At 46.7% G+C, this 23,166-nt stretch overlaps 1 protein-coding gene across 7 annotated transcripts in view; it reads left to right on the top strand.

The window, feature by feature from the left end:
- dapk1 (death-associated protein kinase 1) overlaps positions 1-23,166 on the top strand; it is a 194,842-nt gene that overhangs the window by 50,250 nt on the left and 121,426 nt on the right. For all 7 annotated transcript variants that reach the window (XR_006084758.1, XM_042331170.1, XM_042331169.1 and 4 more), the window contains 2 exons: positions 19,293-19,514; positions 22,677-22,815. Coding sequence is in view for 6 of the 7 variants with exons in the window: in XM_042331170.1 (XP_042187104.1) it covers positions 19,293-19,514; positions 22,677-22,815 (361 nt within the window). In the remaining variant the exon portion in view is untranslated. The remainder of the gene's footprint in view (positions 1-19,292; positions 19,515-22,676; positions 22,816-23,166) is intronic.

Raw genomic sequence — 23,166 nt, 5'->3', positions numbered from 1 at the left:
TGGGCTACATGGGAGGAGACACAGTGCAGTTGTCTGTAATAGACTGGACTACATGGGAGGAGACACAGTGCAGTTGTCTGTAATAGACTGGGCTACATAGGAGGAGACACGGTGCAGTTGTCTGTAATAGACTGTAGACTGGGCTACATGGGAGGAGACACAGTGCAGTTGTCTGTAATAGACTGTAGACTGGGCTACATGGGAGGAGACACACGGTGCAGTTGTCTGTAATAGACTGGACTACATGGGAGGAGACACAGTGCAGTTGTCTGTAATAGACTGGGCTACATGGGAGGAGACACAGTGCAGTTGTCTGTAATAGACTGTAGACTGGGCTACATGGGAGGAGACACAGTGCAGTTGTCTGTAATAGACTGTAGACTGGGCTACATGGGAGGAGACACAGTGCAGTTGTCTGTAATAGACTGTAGACTGGGCTACATGGGAGGAGACACACGGTGCAGTTGTCTGTAATAGACTGTAGACTGGGCTACATGGGAGGAGACACAGTGCAGTTGTCTGTAATAGACTGGACTACATGGGAGGAGACACACGGTGCAGTTGTCTGTAATAGACTGTAGACTGGGCTACATGGGAGGAGACACACGGTGCAGTTGTCTGTAATAGACTGTAGACTGGGCTACATGGGAGGAGACACAGTGCAGTTGTCTGTAATAGACTGGACTACATGGGAGGAGACACACGGTGCAGTTGTCTGTAATAGACTGGACTACATGGGAGGAGACACACGGTGCAGTTGTCTGTAATAGACTGGGCTACATGGGAGGAGACACACGGTGCAGTTGTCTGTAATAGACTGGGCTACATGGGAGGAGACACGGTGCAGTTGTCTGTAATAGACTGGACTACATGGGAGGAGACACACGGTGCAGTTGTCTGTAATAGACTGGGCTACAAGGGAGGAGACACAGTGCAGTTGTCTGTAATAGACTGGGCTACATGGGAGGAGACACGGTGCAGTTGTCTGTAATAGACTAGACTGGGCTACATGGGAGGAGACACACGGTGCAGTTGTCTGTAATAGACTGTAGACTGGGCTACATGGGAGGAGACACACGGTGCAGTTGTCTGTAATAGACTGGACTACATGGGAGGAGACACACAGTGCAGTTGTCTGTAATAGACTGTAGACTGGGCTACATGGGAGGAGACACACGGTGCAGTTGTCTGTAATAGACTGGGCTACATGGGAGGAGACACACGGTGCAGTTGTCTGTAATAGACTGGGCTACATGGGAGGAGACACACGGTGCAGTTGTCTGTAATAGACTGGGCTACATGGGAGGAGACACAGTGCAGTTGTCTGTAATAGACTGTAGACTGGGCTACATGGGAGGAGACACAGTGCAGTTGTCTGTAATAGACTAGACTGGGCTACATGGGAGGAGACACACGGTGCAGTTGTCTGTAATAGACTGTAGACTGGGCTACATGGGAGGAGACACAGTGCAGTTGTCTGTAATAGACTGTAGACTGGGCTACATGGGAGGAGACACAGTGCAGTTGTCTGTAATAGACTGTAGACTGGGCTACATGGGAGGACACGGTGCAGTTGTCTGTAATAGACTGGGCTACATGGGAGGACACGGTGCAGTTGTCTGTAATAGACTGGGCTACATGGGAGGAGACACACGGTGCAGTTGTCTGTAATAGACTGTAGACTGGGCTACATGGGAGGACACGGTGCAGTTGTCTGTAATAGACTGTAGACTGGGCTACATGGGAGGACACGGTGCAGTTGTCTGTAATAGACTGGGCTACATGGGAGGACACGGTGCAGTTGTCTGTAATAGACTGGGCTACATGGGAGGAGACACACGGTGCAGTTGTCTGTAGTAGACTGTAGACTGGACTACATGGGAGGACACGGTGCAGTTGTCTGTAATAGACTGGGCTACATGGGAGGAGACACACGGTGCAGTTGTCTGTAATAGACTGTAGACTGGGCTACATGGGAGGAGACACAGTGCAGTTGTCTGTAATAGACTGTAGACTGGGCTACATGGGAGGAGACACAGTGCAGTTGTCTGTAATAGACTGTAGACTGGGCTACATGGGAGGAGACACACGGTGCAGTTGTCTGTAATAGACTGTAGACTGGGCTACATGGGAGGAGACACACGGTGCAGTTGTCTGTAATAGACTGTAGACTGGGCTACATGGGAGGAGACACACAGTGCAGTTGTCTGTAATAGACTGTAGACTGGGCTACATGGGAGGAGACACAGTGCAGTTGTCTGTAATAGACTGTAGACTGGGCTACATGGGAGGAGACACACGGTGCAGTTGTCTGTAATAGACTGTAGACTGGGCTACATGGGAGGAGACACACGGTGCAGTTGTCTGTAATAGACTGTAGACTGGGCTACATGGGAGGAGACACACGGTGCAGTTGTCTGTAATAGACTGGGCTACATGGGAGGAGACACACGGTGCAGTTGTCTGTAATAGACTGGGCTACATGGGAGGAGACACACGGTGCAGTTGTCTGTAATAGACTGGGCTACATGGGAGGAGACACACGGTGCAGTTGTCTGTAATAGACTGTAGACTGGGCTACATGGGAGGAGACACAGTGCAGTTGTCTGTAATAGACTGGACTACATGGGAGGAGACACAGTGCAGTTGTCTGTAATAGACTGGGCTACATAGGAGGAGACACGGTGCAGTTGTCTGTAATAGACTGTAGACTGGGCTACATGGGAGGAGACACAGTGCAGTTGTCTGTAATAGACTGTAGACTGGGCTACATGGGAGGAGACACACGGTGCAGTTGTCTGTAATAGACTGGACTACATGGGAGGAGACACAGTGCAGTTGTCTGTAATAGACTGGACTACATGGGAGGAGACACACGTTGCAGTTGTCTGTAATAGACTGTAGACTGGGCTACATGGGAAGAGACACAGTGCAGTTGTCAGTAATAGACTGTAGACTGGGCTACATGGGAGGAGACACACGGTGCAGTTGTCTGTAATAGACTGTAGACTGGGCTACATGGGAGGAGACACAGTGCAGTTGTCTGTAATAGACTGGACTACATGGGAGGAGACACACGGTGCAGTTGTCTGCAATAGACTGTAGACTGGGCTACATGGGAGGAGACACACGGTGCAGTTGTCTGTAATAGACTGTAGACTGGGCTACATGGGAGGAGACACAGTGCAGTTGTCTGTAATAGACTGGACTACATGGGAGGAGACACACGGTGCAGTTGTCTGTAATAGACTGGACTACATGGGAGGAGACACACGGTGCAGTTGTCTGTAATAGACTGGGCTACATGGGAGGAGACACACGGTGCAGTTGTCTGTAATAGACTGGGCTACATGGGAGGAGACACGGTGCAGTTGTCTGTAATAGACTGGACTACATGGGAGGAGACACACGGTGCAGTTGTCTGTAATAGACTGGGCTACATGGGAGGAGACACAGTGCAGTTGTCTGTAATAGACTGGGCTACATGGGAGGAGACACAGTGCAGTTGTCTGTAATAGACTAGACTGGGCTACATGGGAGGAGACACACGGTGCAGTTGTCTGTAATAGACTGTAGACTGGGCTACATGGGAGGAGACACACGGTGCAGTTGTCTGTAATAGACTGGACTACATGGGAGGAGACACACGGTGCAGTTGTCTGTAATAGACTGGGCTACATGGGAGGAGACACAGTGCAGTTGTCTGTAATAGACTGGACTACATGGGAGGAGACACACGGTGCAGTTGTCTGTAATAGACTGGACTACATGGGAGGAGACACACGGTGCAGTTGTCTGTAATAGACTGGGCTACATGGGAGGAGACACACGGTGCAGTTGTCTGTAATAGACTGGGCTACATGGGAGGAGACAGTGCAGTTGTCTGTAATAGACTGTAGACTGGGCTACATGGGAGGAGACACAGTGCAGTTGTCTGTAATAGACTGTAGACTGGGCTACATGGGAGGAGACACAGTGCAGTTGTCTGTAATAGACTGTAGACTGGGCTACATGGGAGGAGACACACGGTGCAGTTGTCTGTAATAGACTGTAGACTGGGCTACATGGGAGGAGACACAGTGCAGTTGTCTGTAATAGACTGTAGACTGGGCTACATGGGAGGAGACACAGTGCAGTTGTCTGTAATAGACTGGGCTACATGGGAGGAGACACAGTGCAGTTGTCTGTAATAGACTGTAGACTGGGCTACATGGGAGGAGACACACGGTGCAGTTGTCTGTAATAGACTGGGCTACATGGGAGGAGACACACAGTGCAGTTGTCTGTAATAGACTGTAGACTGGGCTACATGGGAGGAGACACAGTGCAGTTGTCTGTAATAGACTGTAGACTGGGCTACATGGGAGGAGACACAGTGCAGTTGTCTGTAATAGACTGTAGACTGGGCTACATGGGAGGAGACACACAGTGCAGTTGTCTGTAATAGACTGTAGACTGGGCTACATGGGAGGAGTCACAGTGCAGTTGTCTGTAATAGACTGGGCTACATGGGAGGAGACACAGTGCCGTTGTCTGTAATAGACTGGGCTACATGGGAGGAGACACAGTGCAGTTGTCTGTAATAGACTGTAGACTGGGCTACATGGGAGGAGACACAGTGCAGTTGTCTGTAATAGACTGTAGACTGGGCTACATGGGAGGAGACACACGGTGCAGTTGTCTGTAATAGACTGGGCTACATGGGAGGAGACACAGTGCAGTTGTCTGTAATAGACTGGGCTACATGGGAGGAGACACACGGTGCAGTTGTCTGTAATAGACTGTAGACTGGGCTACATGGGAGGAGACACACGGTGCAGTTGTCTGTAGTAGACTGTAGACTGGACTACATGGGAGGAGACACGGTGCAGTTTTCTGTAGTAGACTGTAGACTGGACTACATGGGAGGAGACACGGTGCAGTTGTCTGTAGTAGACTGTAGACTGGGCTACATGGGAGGACACGGTGCAGTTGTCTGTAATAGACTGTAGACTGGTTACTACAGGGTTACTGTAGAGTTACTATAGGGTTACTGTAGAGTTACTATAGGGTTAGTATAGGGTTAGGGTTACTGTAGAGTTACTATAGGGTTAGTATAGGGTTAGGGTTACTGTAGAGTTACTATAGGGTTACTGTAGAGTTACTATAGGGTTACTGTAGAGTTACTGTAGGGTTACTATATAGTTGGTGTTACTGAGTTAATAATAAACCCCAGGAAGAGTAGCTGCTGCCTTGGCAGGAACTAATGGGGATCCATAATAAACCCCAGGAAGAGTAGCTGCTGCCTTGGCAGGAACTAATGGGGATCCATAATAAACCCCAGGAAGAGTAGCTGCTGCCTTGGCAGGAACTAATGTGGATCCACAATAAATATAAAACCGTCATACCTTTTAATGTTCTGTGATTCAGAACAGTACTTCTCACCCTGGCGTATTGCCCTGGAGGTACTGCAGGGGAGGGGATTCAGTAACTCATAACAGTTACAGTTACTGTTAACAGTTAGTGTCATAACAATAGCTACATACTGGCATTTCAGAGCAGCTGCTTTAAAATAGGTTTTTGTTGTCCTGTACACACCAGTCAGTCAGTCTGTCTGCTCTATGATAGCTGTATGGATTACCACAGATTGAGGTCAGAGATTAGGAGGTTGGGTCCCCTTGCCTCCCCCTCTCTCCAGCTGCTTTCCCTCTCCCCCCCCCCATAATGCCCCCACCTCACTGTTATGTAGACCCCTACCTTAACCACAAAACAGCAAGTCTAAAAGCACTGTGGACGCGAGGCCTGATTTGTCTGTCTAGCAGCATTTGTCTGTCTGTCTGTGGTGTTAGTTTCTGGGAGGCAAGCCAGAGTAATTCCTTATCTATATCTCACCGTTACCGTGGGTACTAGCAGTGCTACCGTGGGATTGACAGTGTTACCATGGGAGCTGGCCAGGGTTGTCGTGGGAGCTGGCCAGGGTTGTCATGGGTGCAGGCCAGCGTTATCGTGGGAGCTGCCCAGGGTTGTCATGGGTGCAGGCCAGCGTTGTCGTGGGAGCTGGCCAGGGTTGTCGTGGGTGCGAGCCAGCGTTGTCGTGGGTGCTGGCCAGCTCCCACGACAATGCTGGCCAGCTCCCACGACAACCCTGGCCAGCTCCCACGACAACGTCGTGCGGGCCAGCATTGTCGTGGGAGCGGGCCAGCATTGTCGTGGGAGCGGGCCAGCGTTGTCGTGGGAGCGGGCCAGCGTTGTCGTGGGAGCTGGCCAGCGTTGTCGTGGGAGCTGGCCAGCGTTGTCGTGGATGGGAGCTGGTAGTGTGGAGGATGGGTGCTGGTAGTGTGGAGGATGGGTGCTGGTAGTGTGGAGGATGGGTGCTGGGCAGCGTTGTCGTGGGTGCTGGTAGTGTGGAGGATGGGTGCTGGTAGTGTGGAGGATGGGTGCTGGTAGTGTGGAGGATGGGTGCTGGTAGTGTGGAGGATGGGTGCTGGTAGTGTGGAGGATGGGTGCTGGTAGTGTGGAGGATGGGTGCTGGTAGTGTGGAGGATGGGTGCTGGTAGTGTGGAGGATGGGTGCTGGTAGTGTGGAGGATGAGAGCTGGTAGTGTGGAGGATGGGTGCTGGTAGTGTGGAGGATGGGTGCTGGTAGTGTGGAGGATGAGAGCTGGTAGTGTGGAGGATGGGAGCTGGTAGTGTGGAGGATGGGTGCTGGGCAGCGTTGTCGTGGGTGCTGGTAGTGTGGAGGATGGGTGCTGGTAGTGTGGAGGATGGGTGCTGGTAGTGTGGACGATGGGTGCTGGTAGTGTGGAGGATGGGTGCTGGTAGTGTGGAGGATGAGAGCTGGTAGTGTGGAGGATGGGTGCTGGTAGTGTGGAGGATGGGTGCTGGTAGTGTGGAGGATGGGTGCTGGTAGTGTGGAGGATGAGAGCTGGTTGTGTGGAGGATGGGAGCTGGTAGTGTGGAGGATGGGTGCTGGGCAGCGTTGTCGTGGGTGCTGGTAGTGTGGAGGATGGGTGCTGGTAGTGTGGAGGATGGGAGCTGGTCAGCGTTGTCGTGGGAGCTTTGAATGTTAATATTATGATGCACAACTCCACCTGGAAAATACCAACCCATGTTTTGGAAAATGGACACATAAACACACACACACACACACACAACACACACACACACCTGCCTAGTTTATCTGCTGTCTTCCTCTGTCCCTAAATAGTGGCCAGGCGGGGGACATGCAGCTTTCAATACAACCCATAAGTGACATTGACACGCAGCAGACACACTGCAGACACGCACAGCACTGTTGAGAACGCTGTGTAGCAATTATAGGGGCTAATGTTGCAACACCAACGTCTACCTGTCTGAGGCAACAGGTACAAACTGGTAGAGCATCTGATTAAGAACAACTTCCCTTGATGATGATATTCTCTTGTGGAATACTGGACTGAATCTGCAGGTATATAGACAAACCTCAGGGCTCAGTGGATTCCTGTCTGTAATAAAGGGTTAGCTCGTTGAGGACTGGGGAGGAGAGCCATACACTGTGTACAAAACATTAGGAACATTTTCCTAATATTTAGTTACTCCCCTTTTCGCCCTCAGAACAGCCTCAATTCATCTGGGTGTGGACTCTACAAGGTGTCAAAAGCATGTTGACCCCAACGCTTCCCACAGTTGTGTCAAGTTGTCTGGATGTCCTTTGGGTGGTGGACCATTCTTGATACACCTGATAAACTGTTGAGTGTGAAAAAACCCAGCAGCGGTGCAGTTCTTACACAAACCGGTGCTCCTGGTACCTACTAAAATACCCAGTTCAAAGGCACTCAAATGTTTTTTGTTTTGCCAATTCACCCTGTGAATGGCACACATACACAATCCATGTCTCGATTGTCTCAAGGCTTAAAAATCCTTCTTCAACCTGTGTCCTTCCCGTCATCTACACTGATTGAAGTGGATTTAACAAGTGATATCAATAAGGGATCATAGCTTTCACCTGGTCAGTCTTTGTCATGGCAGGTGTTCCTAATGTTTTGTCCAGTGTCAGCCACATAAAGAGCCAAATATCCATAAATACCTTGGCTACCATAGCCATATATATCTATCTTAGCCTGGAATCTAAACACACACCAGGTTAATGCAAACATCTGTTTCTTCTCTGAACCTGAGGACTTGGTATCACAGCTCCACAACACAGATAACAACCAGCTGTCCTCTCTCCTTCCAGACACCAAACATCCCTTTGTTTTATATACTGAACAACCAGCTGTCCTCTCTCCTTCCAGACACCAAACATCCCTTTGTTTTATATACTGAACAACCAGCTGTCCTCTCTCCTTCCAGACACCAAACATCCCTTTGTTTTATATACTGAACAACCAGCTGTCCACTCTCCTTCCAGACACCAAACATCCCTTTGTTTTATATACTGAACAACCAGCTGTCCACTCTCCTTCCAGACACCAAACATCCCTTTGTTTTATATACTGAACAACCAGCTGTCCACTCTCCTTCCAGACACCAAACATCCCTTTTTTTTATATACTGAACAACCAGCTGTCCACTCTCCTTCCAGACACCAAACATCCCTTTGTTTTATATACTGAACAACCAGCTGTCCACTCTCCTTCCAGACACCAAACATCCCTTTTTTTTATATACTGAACAACCAGCTGTCCTCTCTCCTTCCAGACACCAAACATCCCTTTTTTTATATACTGAACAACCAGCTGTCCACTCTCCTTCCAGACACCAAACATCCCTTTGTTTTATATACTGAACAACCAGCTGTCCACTCTCCTTCCAGACACCAAACATCCCTTTGTTTTATATACTGAACAACCAGCTGTCCACTCTCCTTCCAGACACCAAACATCCCTTTGTTTTATATACTGAACAAAAATAAAAAGCTTATTTCTCTCATTTTGTTCACACATTTGTTTACATTCCTGTCAGAGAGCATTTCTCCTTTGCCAAGATAATCCATCCACTTGACAGGTTTGGCATATCAAGAAGCTGATTAAACAGCATGATCATTACGCAGGTGCACCTTGTGCGGGGGACAATAAAAGACCACTATAAAACACAATGCCACGGATGTCTCAAGTTTTGATTGAGCAAGCAATTGGCACGCTGACTGCAGGAATGTCTACCAGAGCTGTTGCCAGAGAATTTAATGCTAATTGTTCTGCCATTAGTTATTTTGGTCATTTTGGAGAATTTGGCAGGACGTCCAACCGGCCTCAACTGCAGACCACGTGTAACAACGCCAGCCCAGGACCTCCACGTCCGGCTTCTTCACCTGCGGGATCGTTTGAGACCAGCCACCTGAACAGCTGATGAAACTGTGGGTTTACACAACCAAAGAATTTCTGTACAAACTGTCAGAAACTCATGGAACGTCTCATGGAAGCTTATCGTCCTCACCAGGGTCTTGACCTGACTGCAGTTTGTCATCGTAGCTGACTTCAATGGGCAAAGGGTCACCTTTGATAGCCACAGGAACACTGGAGAATAAGCTGTGACTCAGTAAATGTTTGCTGCTGCGTGTATATTTTTTGTTCAGTGTATAAATGATTTACTAACATTACTAGTTCAATGTGGTCAACTTGAGCTTGTATAATGTAGTAACACATACTGTCCACAATATATAATTATCTAATAGGTAAAAAAATAAATCAACATTTCAATTTCAGCTGATATCCCTAGAGAGCCATGTTTCCGTGAAACAGAGTTCGCTACAATCCCTGATGTCTCTCTGGAAGGAGATCCTCGCCCTGGGCTCATCTACTTTATTATCCAGAAACTGAACATTAGCAAGTAATATACTCGGAAGCTGTGCATGGTGTGCACGCCTCCTGAGTCGGACTAGAAGTCCACTCTGAATACTTCTTCTCCGACGGCAGTGTTTTGGAGCAGCCTCCAGAATAATGTACATTTCTCTGAGGGGTATGAACAAAGGATCAAATTTGGGAAAGTCGTATTCCTGGTGAAGGAAAAGCAGCCAACAAGTGCTCAGCATATGTGGGAACTCCTTCAAGACTGTTGGAAAAGCATTCCTCATGAAGCTGTTTGAGAGAATGCCACAACACATTTGTGGTTACTACATGATTCCATATGTGTTATTTCATTGTTTTGGTGTCTTCACTATTATTCTAAAATGTAGAAAATAGTAAAAAATAAAGAAAAACCCTGAAATTAGTAGGTGTCATAACTTTTGACTGGTACTGTATGTTAAACTGCAATCAAAATGTAAAGACCATTAGCCTGAAGAACAGTCCCTCTCCCATGTCTCTCTAAAGGCCACAGACTGTGTTACCTCCCAGATAAAATGTTCACGTTGTGTGCAAATTTTAAAGTTGTTAACGATTGTCAGACGTCTTGACTCATTCAGGGTGATGGGGTCCACTGTGCGGTCATAGGATTCGACAAGGTTATGGCAGTGTTAGAAATGTGTATCCTTTTATAGTGCGTAGAACTCTATTTAAACAAGAACCAGCTGACTGAAGTAGAGCTCTATTTAAACAACCAGCTGACAGGTGTAGAGCTCTATTTAAAAACAGACAACAACCAGCTGACTGAAGTAGAGCTCTATTTAAACAACCAGCTGACTGGATTATAGTTCTATTTAAAAACAGACAACAACCAGCTGACTGGTGTAGAGCTCTATTTAAAAACAGACAACAACCAGCTGACTGGTATAGAGCTCTATTTAAAAACAGACAACAACCACCTGACTGAAGTAGAGCTCTATTTAAACAACAACCAGCTGACTGGATTAGAGCTCTATTTAAAAACAGACAACAACCAGCTGACTGGTGTAGAGCTCTATTTATACAACAACCAGCTGGCTGAAGTAGAGCTCTATTTAAAAACAGACAACAACCAGCTGACTGGAGTAGAGCTCTATTTAAACAACCAGCTGACTGGAGTAGAGCTCTATTTAAAAACAGACAACAACCAGCTGACTGGAGTAGAGCTCTATTTAAACAACCAGCTGACTGGAGTAGAGCTCTATTTAAACAACCAGCTGACAGGAGTAGAGCTCTATTTAAAAACAGACAACAACCAGCTGACTGAAGTAGAGCTCTATTTAAACAACCAGCTGACTGGTGTAGAGCTCTATTTAAAAACAGACAACAACCAGCTGACTGGATTAGAGTTCTATTTAAAAACAGACAACAACCAGCTGACTGAAGTAGAGCTCTATTTTAAACAACCAGCTGACTGGATTAGAGTTCTATTTAAAAACAGACAACAACCAGCTGACTGAAGTAGAGCTCTATTTAAACAACCAGCTGACTGGATTAGAGCTCTATTTAAACTACTAGCTGACTGGAGTGGAGCTCTATTTGAACAACCAGCTGACTGGAGTGGAGCTCTATTTGAACAACCAGCTGACTGGATTAGAGCTCTATTTAAAAACAGACAACAACCAGCTGACTGGTGTAGAGCTCTATTTATACAACAACCAGCTGGCTGAAGTAGAGCTCTATTTAAAAACAGACAACAACCAGCTGACTGGAGTAGAGCTCTATTTAAAAACAGACAACAACCAGCTGGCTGAAGTAGAGCTCTATTTAAAAACAGACAACAACCAGCTGACTGGAGTAGAGCTCTATTTAAACAACCAGCTGACTGGAGTAGAGCTCTATTTAAACAACCAGCTGACAGGAGTAGAGCTCTATTTAAAAACAGACAACAACCAGCTGACTGAAGTAGAGCTCTATTTAAACAACCAGCTGACTGGAGTAGAGCTCTATTTAAAAACAGACAACAACCAGCTGACTGGTGTAGAGCTCTATTTAAAAACAGACAACAACCAGCTGACTGGAGTAGAGCTCTATTTAAAACAACCAGCTGACTGGATTAGAGTTCTATTTAAAAACAGACAACAACCAGCTGACTGAAGTAGAGCTCTATTTAAACAACCAGCTGACTGGATTAGAGCTCTATTTAAACTACTAGCTGACTGGAGTGGAGCTCTATTTGAACAACCAGCTGACTGGAGTGGAGCTCTATTTAAACTACCAGCTGACTGTTTCAGAGCTCTATTTGAACAACCAGCTGACTCAAAGGCTGTTTGTCTCTCCTCTCTACTTCCTTTCTGTCCTCCCCTCATCTTCTCCAGTTGCTCTTTTGAAACAAGTTGGAGGCTACAACCATTCCCAAAACAAAAGAGAACAAGCAACTTGATCCCTCTGACTGTTGGCTTCAGATAGGGAGAAACAGAATGCTGTCAGGGAGTGTTTTAGACAGGGGAGAGGGAGACCACTCTGACTGTTGGCTTCAGATAGGGAGAAACAGAATGCTGTCAGGGAGTGTTTTAGACAGGGGAGAGAGAGACCACTCTGACTGTTGGCTTCAGATAGGGAGAAACAGAATGCTGTCAGGGAGTGTTTTAGACAGGGGAGAGAGAGACCACTCTGACTGTTGGCTTCAGATAGGGAGAAACAGAATGCTGTCAGGGAGTGTTCTCTGACTGTGTTCCTCAGCGCGTGTGTTTACTCAGCAAGCATTAAACGTTTACTATGCAGAAATTGCTCCTCCATTTCCTGGTTGCTAGAACTCTCTAATAGTTTGCCTAATTTCAGTTGATGTGAAAAAATAGTGTCATGTAAAGAATCAATGTACCTTCTAAACCACTGTGAAATATGTTTTCCATTACCAGAAATATTGTTGTTTCAGCTGTTTGAAGCTGGTGTACAAAACCGAAAGTAAAAGACACAAAACCTAAGAAAGGGAAGCATAGAAAAAGCACACAGAACCGATCTACCTATTCTTAGACAGGCTTTCATTGAGAATTACAGATCTATAATTCACATTTCTATGAGTTAAATATTGCCACTTGTTGCATTTCTACACATTTTGCCACAGGGCAAAGATAAACATGAAATGCTATTCTACTGTGATATATGCTAGATGGGCCAGCTGCTCTGGGTAGTATCAGAGAGAGGGGGTTTCTACCAGCTGATGCTACAGGTATGCACCAAATACGTGGTGAGAGAGATTGACCTAAACATCATCAATTTTATAGCGATTTGTATTGAACATTTAGTTTTTTAGAGGCAAAAATATGTCTGTTTTGAGTATCTGTTGTCAACTCCATCACTAATGGCTTACCCTTTTTAATATTCTTCAAATATATATTAATCACTGGTCTGCAACATACAGAATTATCATGTTAGTTTGTGCATAATGCTTTAATAGATTAAATAACACATACAAAGACAAATGTTCAAAATAATCTGCGGGACTAAAATATATTTTCATCCAGAAGTTTCTCTGACCACCTCACACCTGCGTGCAGCATGTCGGGTCCCGCAGGTCACGCCAGTTGCCCACGGGAATGCAGCTCTCTACAGTCAGGCAAACAGTGGTTAATGAATGAATGAGGAAGGAGAGATTAAAATACGGTCTTACAGTTGAGTCCGTTTCATCGTGTACTTGAATGTCAGTTCCTCTCAGAGCATATTGACATGCAGGCCTCTCCCTAGTCTCCTCCCTTGTCTCTTCTAAAATCTGGTCTCTGCCTGCAGCTTCTGGGGAACCAACTGCTGCTCCTATTAACACGAGAAAGGCCTGTACAGTTGAAGTCGGAAGTTTACATACACTTTAGCCAATTACATTTAAACTCAGTTTTTCACAATTCCTGACATTTAATCCCTTTAAAAAGTCCCTGTTTTAGGTCAGTTAAGATCACCACTTTATTTTAAGAATGTGAAATGTCAGAATAATAGTAGAGACAATGATTTATTTCAGCTTTTTATTTCTTTCATCACATTCCCAGTGGGTCAGAAGTTTACATACACTCAATTAGTATTTGGTAGCATTGCCTTTAAATTGTTTAACTTGGGTCAAATATTTCGGGTAGCTTTCCACAAGCTTCCCACAATCAGTTGGGTGAATTTTGGCCCATTCCTCCTGACAGAGCTGCTGTAACTGAGTCAGGTTTGTAGGCCTCCTTGCTCGCATATACTTTTTCAGTTCTGCCCACATATTTTCTATAGGATTGAGGTCAGGGCTTTGTGATGGCCACTCCAATACCTTGACTTTGTTGTCCTTAAGCCACTTTGCCACAACTCTGGAAGTATGCTTGGGGTCATTGTTCATGTGGAAGACCCATTTGCGACCAAGCTTTAACTTCCTGACTGATGTCTTGATGTTGCCTCAATATATTCACATAATTTTCCTCCCTCATGATGCCAGCTATTTTGTGAAGTGCACCAGCACCCTCACATCAGGACTGGACGCTGTGCCGGCGCAGAAGAAGGCTCCGGCCATGGAGCTGTAGGTTCCGGACCGTTGACCGTCGCTGTAGGTTCCGGACCGTTGACCGTCGCTGTAGGTTCCGGACCGCGGACCGTCGCTGTAGGTTCCGGACCGCGGACCGTCGCTGTAGGTTCCGGACCGCGGACCGTCGCTGGAGGTTGCGGACCGCGGACCGTCGCTGGAAGTTGCGGACCGCGGACCGTCGCTGGAGGTTGCGGACCGCGGACCGTCGCTGGAGGTTGCGGACCGCGGACCGTCGCTGGAGGTTGCGGACCGCGGACCGTCGCTGGAGGTTGCGGACCGCGGACCGTCGCTGGAGGTTGCGGACCGCGGACCGTCGCTGGAGGTTGCGGACCGCGGACCGTCGCTGGAGGTTGCGGACCGCGGACCGTCGCTGGAGGTTGCGGACCGCGGACCGTCGCTGGAGGTTGCGGACCGCGGACCGTCGCCGGACTAGTTCCTCCTTCAACTCCCTCACGGTCTCTGGCTCATTCCTCGGCTCCGCTGACCACCCCGTGTGACCATCCCGTGTGACCCCCCCCCCCAAAAATGTTGGGCTGTCTTTTGGGCTTTCTACCTGGCCGCGAACCCCAGTGTTGTCGCTGTCCTCCCTTCTCTCCCGTCGTCTGACTCCACGGCAGGCTTTCATGTCTTGCCAAGTGTCATGGTAATTTCCTGTATTACTAATTGATGAGAGTTATAAACCACACACCAGTCAGAGTTATATTTAAACTTCATCTTTAATTATACACTGCTCAAAAAAATAAAGGGAACACTAAAATAACACATCCTAGATCTGAATGAATGAAATATTCTTATTAAATACTTTTTTCTTTACATAGTTGAATGTGCTGACAACAAAATCACACAGAAATTATCAATGGAAATCAAATTTATCAATTCATGGAGCTCTGGATTTGGAGTCACACTCAAAATTAAAGTGGAAAACCACACTACAGGCTGATCCCACTCTGATGTAATGTCCTTAAAACAAGTCAAAATGAGGCTCAGTAGTGTGTGTGGCCTCCACGTGCCTGTATGACCTCCCTACAACACCTGGGTATGCTCCTGATGAGGTGGGTGATGGTCTCCTGAGGGATCTCCTCCCAGACCTGGACTAAAGCATCCGCCAACTCCTGGACAGTCCGTTGGTGGACGGAGCGAGACATGATGTCCCAGATGTGCTCAATTAGATTTAGGTCTGGGGAACGGGCGGGCCAGTCCATAGCATCAATGACTTCCTCTTGCAGGAACTGCTGACACACTCCAGCCACATGAGGTCTAGCATTGTCTTGCATTAGGAGGAACCCAGGGCCAACTGCACCAGCATATGGTCTCACAAGGGGTCTGAGGATCTCATCTCGGTACCTAATGGCAGTCAGGCTACCTCTGGCGAGCACATGGAGGGCTGTGCGGCCCCCAAAGAAATGCCACCCCACACCATGACTGACCCACCACCAATCCAGTCATGCTGGAGGATGTTGCAGGCAGCAGAATGTTCTCCACGGCGTCTCCAGACTTTGTCACATGTGCTCAGTGTGAACCTGCTTTCATCTGTGAAGAGCACAGGGCGCCAGTGGTGAATTTGCCAACCTTGGTGTTCTCTGGCAAATGCGAAACGTCCTGCACGGTGTTGGGCTGTAAGCACAACTCCCACCTGTGGACGTCGGGCTCTCATACCACCCTCATGGAGTCTGTTTCTGACCGTTTGAGTAGACAAATGCACATTTGTGGCCTGCTGGAGATCATTTTGCAGGGCTCTGGCAGTGCTCCTCCTGCTCCTCCTTGCACAAAGGCGGAGGTAGCGGTCCTGCTGCTGGGCTGTTGCCCTCCAACGGCCTCCTCCACGTCTCCTGATGTACTGGCCTGTCTCCTGGTAGCATCTCCATGCTCTGGACACTACGCTGACAGACACAGCAAACCTGACTGAACAGTAGTCCAGGTGTGACAAAACTAGGGCCTGTAGGACCTGCCTTGTAGATAGTGTTGTTAAGAAGGTAGAAACTAGGGCCTGTAGGACCTGCCATGTTGATAGTGCTGATAAGAAGGTAGAAACTAGGGCCTGTAGGACCTGCCTTGTTGATAGTGTTGTTAAGAAGGTAGAAACTAGGGCCTGTAGGACCTGCCTTGTTGATAGTGTTGTTAAGAAGGTAGAAACTAGGGCCTGTAGGACCTGCCTTGTTGATAGTGTTGTTAAGAAGGTAGAAACTAGGGCCTGTAGGACCTGCCTTGTTGATAGTGTTGTTAAGAAGGTAGAAACTAGGGCCTGTAGGACCTGCCTTGTTAATAGTGCTGTTAAGAAGGCAGAGCGGCTCTTTATTATGGACAGACTTCTCCCCATCTTAGCTACTGTTGTATCGATATGTTTTGACCATGACAGTCACCTCAACTTGCTCACTCTCCACATTATTAAATTCAAGATTTAGTTGAGGTTTAGGGCTAGGTGAAAGATTTGTCCCAAATACAATGCTTTTATTTTTTTTAAATATTTGGTACTAACTTATTCATTGCCACCTATTCTGAAACTGTAGTAGCTGATGTGTATATTGTTGCATTTTATTCATTTTATTTAACCTTTATTTATTAACTAGGCAAGTCAGTTAAGAACAAATTCTTATTTACAATGACTGCCTACCCCGACCAACACCGGACGACTCTGGGCCAATTGTGCGCCGCCCTTTGGGACTCCCAATCACGGCCAGTTGTGATACAGCCGAACCAGGGTGTCTGTAGTGACACCTCAAGCGCTGAGATGCAGTTCCTTAGAACGCTGCGTCACTCAGTATCCCCTATCAGCAAACATAGACACACTGGCTTTACTCCGAGCCAGTGGCAGGTCGTTAGTAAAGATCGAAACAAGTAAGGGGCTTAGTCAGCTGCCCTGGGAAATGCCTGACTCTGCCTGGACTATGTTGGAGAGGCTTCCATAAAAAACACCCTCTGTGTTCTGTAAGACGGATAACTCTCCATCCACAATATAGCAGGGCATGTAAAGCCATAACACTCATTTTTCCAGCAGCAGGTTGTGATGTCAAAAGCTGCACTGAAGTCTAACAAAACAGCTCCCACAATATTCTTATTATTAGTTTTGTTCAGCCAATCAGTCATTTTTGGAAGTGCTATGACCTTCCCTATAAGTGAGGTGATAAATCATTGAATCTGGTGATACTATAACTAAGACTATAGCTGAGCTGAGACTATAGCTGAGCTGAGACTATAGCTGAGCTGAGACTATAGCTGTGCTGAGACTATAGCTGAGCTAAGACTATAGCTGAGCTGAGACTATAGCTGAGCTGAGACTATAGCTGTGCTGAGACTATAGCTGAGCTAAGACTATAGCTGAGCTGAGACTATAACTAAGACTATAGCTGAGCTGAGACTATAGCTGAGCTGAGACTATAACTAAAACTATAGCTGAGCTGAGACTATAGCTGAGCTGAGACTATAGCTGAGCTGAGACTATAGTTGAGCTGAGACTATAACTGAGACTATAACAGAGCTGAGGCTATAACAGAGCTGAGACTATAACTGAGACTAACTGAGACTATAACAGAGCTGAGACTATAACTGAGCTGAGACCATAGCTGAGACTATAACTGAGACTATAACAGAGCTGAGACTATAACTGAGACTATAACTGAGCTGAGACCATAGCTGAGACTATAACTGAGACTATAACAGAGCTGAGACTATAACTGAGCTGAGACCATAGCTGAGACTATAACTGAGACTATAACAGAGCTGAGACTATAACTGAGACTATAACTGAGCTGAGACCATAGCTGAGACTATAACTGAGACTATAACAGAGCTGAGACTATAACTGAGCTGAGACCATAGCTGAGACTATAACTGAGACTTACTGAGACTATAACAGAGCTGAGACTATAACTGAGCTGAGACTATAACTGAGCTGAGACCATAGCTGAGACTATAACTGAGACTTACTGAGACTATAACAGAGCTGAGACTATAACAGAGCTGAGACTATAACTGAGCTGAGACTATAACTGAGCTGAGACCATAGCTGAGACTATAACTGAGACTTACTGAGACTATAGCTGAGCTGAGACTATAGCTGAGCTGAGACTATAGCTGAGCTGAGACTATAGCTGAGCTGAGACCATAGCTGAGCTGAGACTATAACAGAGCTGAGACTATAACAGAGCTGAGACTATAACTGAGCTGAGACCATAGCTGAGACTATAGCTGAGCTGAGACTATAACTGAGACTAACTGAGACTATAACAGAGCTGAGACTATAACTGAGCTGAGACCATAGCTGAGACTATAACTGAGATTATAACAGAGCTGAGACTATAACTGAGACTATAACAGAGCTGAGACTATAACTGAGCTGAGACAATAGCTGAGACTATAACTGAGACTATAACAGAGCTGAGACTATAGCTGAGCTGAGACTAACTGAGACTATAACAGAGCTGAGACTATAACTGAGCTGAGACCATAGCTGAGACTATAACTGAGACTTACTGAGACTATAACAGAGCTGAGACTATAACTGAGCTGAGACCATAGCTGAGACTATAGCTGAGCTGAGACCATAGCTGAGACTATAGCTGAGCTGAGACTATAACTCAGCTGAGCTGAGCTGAGACTATAGCTGAGCTGAGACTATAACTGAGACTAAATGAGACTATAACAGAGCTGAGACTATAACAGAGCTGAGACTATAACTGAGACTATAACAGAGCTGAGGCTATAACGGAGCTGAGACTATAACTGAGACTAACTGAGACTATAACAGAGCTGAGACTATAACTGAGCTGAGGCTATAACGGAGCTGAGACTATACCTGAGACTAACTGAGACTATAACAGAGCTGAGGCTATAACTGAGACTAACTGAGACTATAACAGAGCTGAGACTATAACTGAGACTTACTGAGACTATAACAGAGCTGAGACTATAACTGAGCTGAGACCATAGCTGAGACTATAACTGAGACTTACTGAGCTCAGACTAATGTCATGGTGAACAGTATGTTTCTACCTGTCTAACTCTATGACCATCTCCTCTCCCCTTGTCCTGCAGTGGTCAGTTTGCGGTGGTAAAGAAATGTCGTGAACGTAGCTCTGGCCTGGAGTATGCCGCTAAGTTTATCCGTAAGCGACGGAGCAAGTCGAGCCGGCGTGGCGTGACCCGGGAAGACATCGAGAGGGAGGTCAGCATTCTGAAGGAGATTCAACACCCTAACACCATCACGCTACACGACGTGTTCGAGAACAAGACTGATGTCATCCTCATACTAGAACTGTGAGTACCCTGACCCCTCTGACGCCCAACAACCCCTGACCAGACTGGTTACAGATCAAGGTTGAGGCCATAGTTAGGGGTGCTTTCTCATCAGAACCAGTTTGTGAACTAGTGTTATGGTTGGGGCTGCTTTAACCTGGACTCTCTGGCTTGAAGAATCCATTACAGGTCAAAGATAAGCACTGTGAATGATGTTACCACATCAGTACCACTACAATACGCTGTGCCAAAGACCAATGGAAGGTGGTGTTTCTACCAGGGCTTCTACCAAGAGAATCTCTTGAGAAAGTGTGTGTAACTTGTTATCTTTGACACTGTTATACAAGTAGACAGTATTTCAACCATATAATGCACCCAAGACCAACTGAAGTCTTATCAGAAACGTGTTTCATCGTTTTCGCAGCTTTTCCTTTCCTTAAAACGGGTCAAACTGATGCCATTGATCCTGTGCAACATGTCCCAATCTTTCCAATGTTTTGGAGTTATTGCATTTTCTCCCCGGTCCCTAAATCAAACCGACAACTTTACTGATGGTAACTAGATTATTCATGCTCATTCTATCGATGTAAGACAGACACTCCTTGAGTATCCCAAATAATAACGGGATATTGGTGTGCATATAAAGGTGCTCAGTGAAATATAATAACTTTGTTGTCCTTGATCATTCATTTTAAGTTTGTCCTGAAAATCAGTTTTTTCATCAGTATTTTATATGCATGTTTTATAATATGTATATTTGTATAGACTACACCTAATATAGAATAGAAAAGGCCTTTTGAATTTCTTTGAATTCAATTCTATTTCCTTTCATTCAAATTAGAATTGCAATTCTGTATGCTGTTTGCTACTTCAAGAATTTAATTGGAATTGATGAGGCATTTTATATTCTGAATTGAGCACTACCCTGTTTTATAAATCCTGACAGTCCCTATATCCAGTCCCTATATCCAGTCCCTATATCCAGTCCCTATACCCAGTCCCTATACCCAGTCCCTATACCCAGTCCCTATACCCAGTCCCTATACCCAGTCCCTATATCCAGTCTGTTCCAGCGTAAAACAAAAAAAACAGGTTGTTTTGGCAACTTGTGGTCAAGTGACTGAACGCTGTGTTGTGATTGGCTGAGTGTGTTATTATCCTGTCACAGCTTCCTCTGCAGTTGGCTGCTACATCCTGTTCCCTGTTTCCATCCTCAGAGGAAATACATAAACAAGGGATTTTTTTTTAGGGGGGAAAACGTCAACAATGTAGTCATTACAGTGATCTGCCACCAGTCACCAGTCTGAGAGCACCATGTCGTCATCCCAAATGGAGCCCTAGGTCCTTTTTGACCAGGACCCAAGTAGTGCCACTTCACTGAAACATTACTCATGTTTTATAAAAAGGCTATATATGTGCCTACATAAACTGTGCCAAAGGTAATATATTCCAGTGTACACTCTGGTGAAGGGTTGTCTTCATGGCCTCCATCTCTTTAGACTCTGGTGGAGGGTTGTCTTCATGGCCTCCATCTCTCTAGACTCTGGTGAAGGGTTGTCTTCATGGCCTCCATCTCTTTAGACTCTGGTGGAGGGTTGTCTTCATGGTCTCCATCTCTTTAGACTCTGGTGAAGGGTTGTCTTCATGGCCTCCATCTCTCTAGACTCTGGTGAAGGGTTGTCTTCATGGCCTCCATCTCTTTAGACTCTGGTGGAGGGTTGTCTTCATGGTCTCCATCTCTTTAGACTCTGGTGGAGGGTTGTCTTCATGGCCTCCATCTCTTTAGACTCTGGTGGAGGGTTGTCTTCATGGCCTCCATCTCTTTAGACTCTGGTGAAGGGTTGTCTTCATGGTCTCCATCTCTTTAGACTCTGGTGGAGGGTTGTCTTCATGGCCTCCATCTGTCTAGACTCTGGTGAAGGGTTGTCCTCACGGCCTCCATCTCTTTAGACTCTGGTGAAGGGTTGTCCTCACGGCCTCCATCTCTTTAGACTCTGGTGGAGGGTTGTCTTCATGGCCTCCATCTGTCTAGACTCTGGTGAAGGGTTGTCTTCATGGCCTCCATCTCTTTAGACTCTGGTGGAGGGTTGTCTTCATGGCCTCCATCTGTCTAGACTCTGGTGAAGGGTTGTCCTCACGGCCTCCATCTGTCTAGACTCTGAAGGGTTGTCTTCATGGCCTCCATCTGTCTAGACTCTGGTGGAGGGTTGTCTTCATGGCCTCCATCTGTCTAGACTCTGGTGGAGGGTTGTCTTCATGGCCTCCATCTGTCTAGACTCTGAAGGGTTGTCTTCATGGCCTCCATCTCTTTAGACTCTGGTGGAGGGTTGTCTTCATGGCCTCCATCTGTCTAGACTCTGGTGAAGGGTTGTCTTCATGGCCTCCATCTCTTTAGACTCTGGTGGAGGGTTGTCTTCATGGCCTCCATCTCTTTAGATTCTGGTGAAGGGTTGTCTTCATGGCCTCCATCTCTTTAGACTCTGGTGAAGGGTTGTCTTCATGGCCTCCATCTCTTTAGACTCTGGTGAAGGGTTGTCTTCATGGCCTCCATCTCTTTAGACTCTGGTGAAGGGTTGTCCTCACGGCCTCCATCTGTCTAGACTCTGGTGAAGGGATGTCTTCATGGCCTCCATCTCTTTAGACTCTGGTGAAGGGTTGTCTGGTGAAGGGTTGTCTGGTGAAGGGTTGTCTGGTTGTCTGGTGAAGGGATGTCTGGTGAAGGGTTGTCTGGTGAAGGGTTGTCTGGTGAAGGGTTGTCTGGTTGTCTGGTGAAGGGTTGTCTGGTGAAGGGTTGTCTGGTTGTCTGGTGAAGGGTTGTCTGGTGAAGGGTTGTCTGGTTGTCTGGTGAAGGGTTGTCTGGTGAAGGGTTGCCTGGTGACGGGTTGTTTGGTGAAGGGTTGTCTGGTGAAGGGTTGTCTGGTGAAGGGTTGTACTTCTGCTCTCACCTCCTCGCGAGGAAAAGGACTAGCGGTCCGGTAGTCATGGCCACGATGACGCTGTCTCCGGTGTCACTGCAAGCTGTGCTAGTTTTGTCACTTGCCTCCTTCATGGCACTGATGTGTTGTTACCCACTCGTTGGTATTGGCTGAAGTAAGCCTTAGGTTGATAGAAGTGCCTGCTGTTAGCTTATTGTATCTACATTAGGTATTGTCTAAGATCTCCTCTCCTCCTCCTCTCCTCTAGGGTGGCTGGTGGAGAACTGTTTAATTTGCTAGCAGAGAAGGAGTCCCTAACAGAAGAGGAGGCTACTGAGTTCCTCAAACAGATTCTGGACGGAGTCCACTACCTGCACTCCAAACACATTGCACACTTTGACCTCAAGGTACACACACACACTTTGACCTCAAGGTACACACACACACACTTTGACCTCAAGGTACACATACACACACACACACAGCTACAAGGGCCACTCCAGTGATGTGTTCTGTCCTCTCCACTCTGCACTGAAACCAGACACAACTAATCAATGGCAGAGCTTTTATCACACTCTGGCCTGTCTCCAGCCGGAACATCCGTCATCACCGTCACTCACCGGTTGTTAGTTGGTGGACGACATCAGGGTTCTGATCAGTTCAATTCCAAATCAGTGTTGTAAAATGTCCCATTTGTTTTAGTGTGATCATTTTAACATGCTTCCCCAAAAACTCAAGAATGAACATGGTCTACACTA

Source organism: Oncorhynchus tshawytscha, linkage group LG12 (genome assembly GCF_018296145.1).
Source record: "Oncorhynchus tshawytscha isolate Ot180627B linkage group LG12, Otsh_v2.0, whole genome shotgun sequence".
Taxonomy (NCBI): domain Eukaryota; kingdom Metazoa; phylum Chordata; class Actinopteri; order Salmoniformes; family Salmonidae; genus Oncorhynchus; species Oncorhynchus tshawytscha.
Note: the sequence above shows the minus strand (reverse complement) of the source record. Positions and strands in the feature narration are given on the sequence as shown.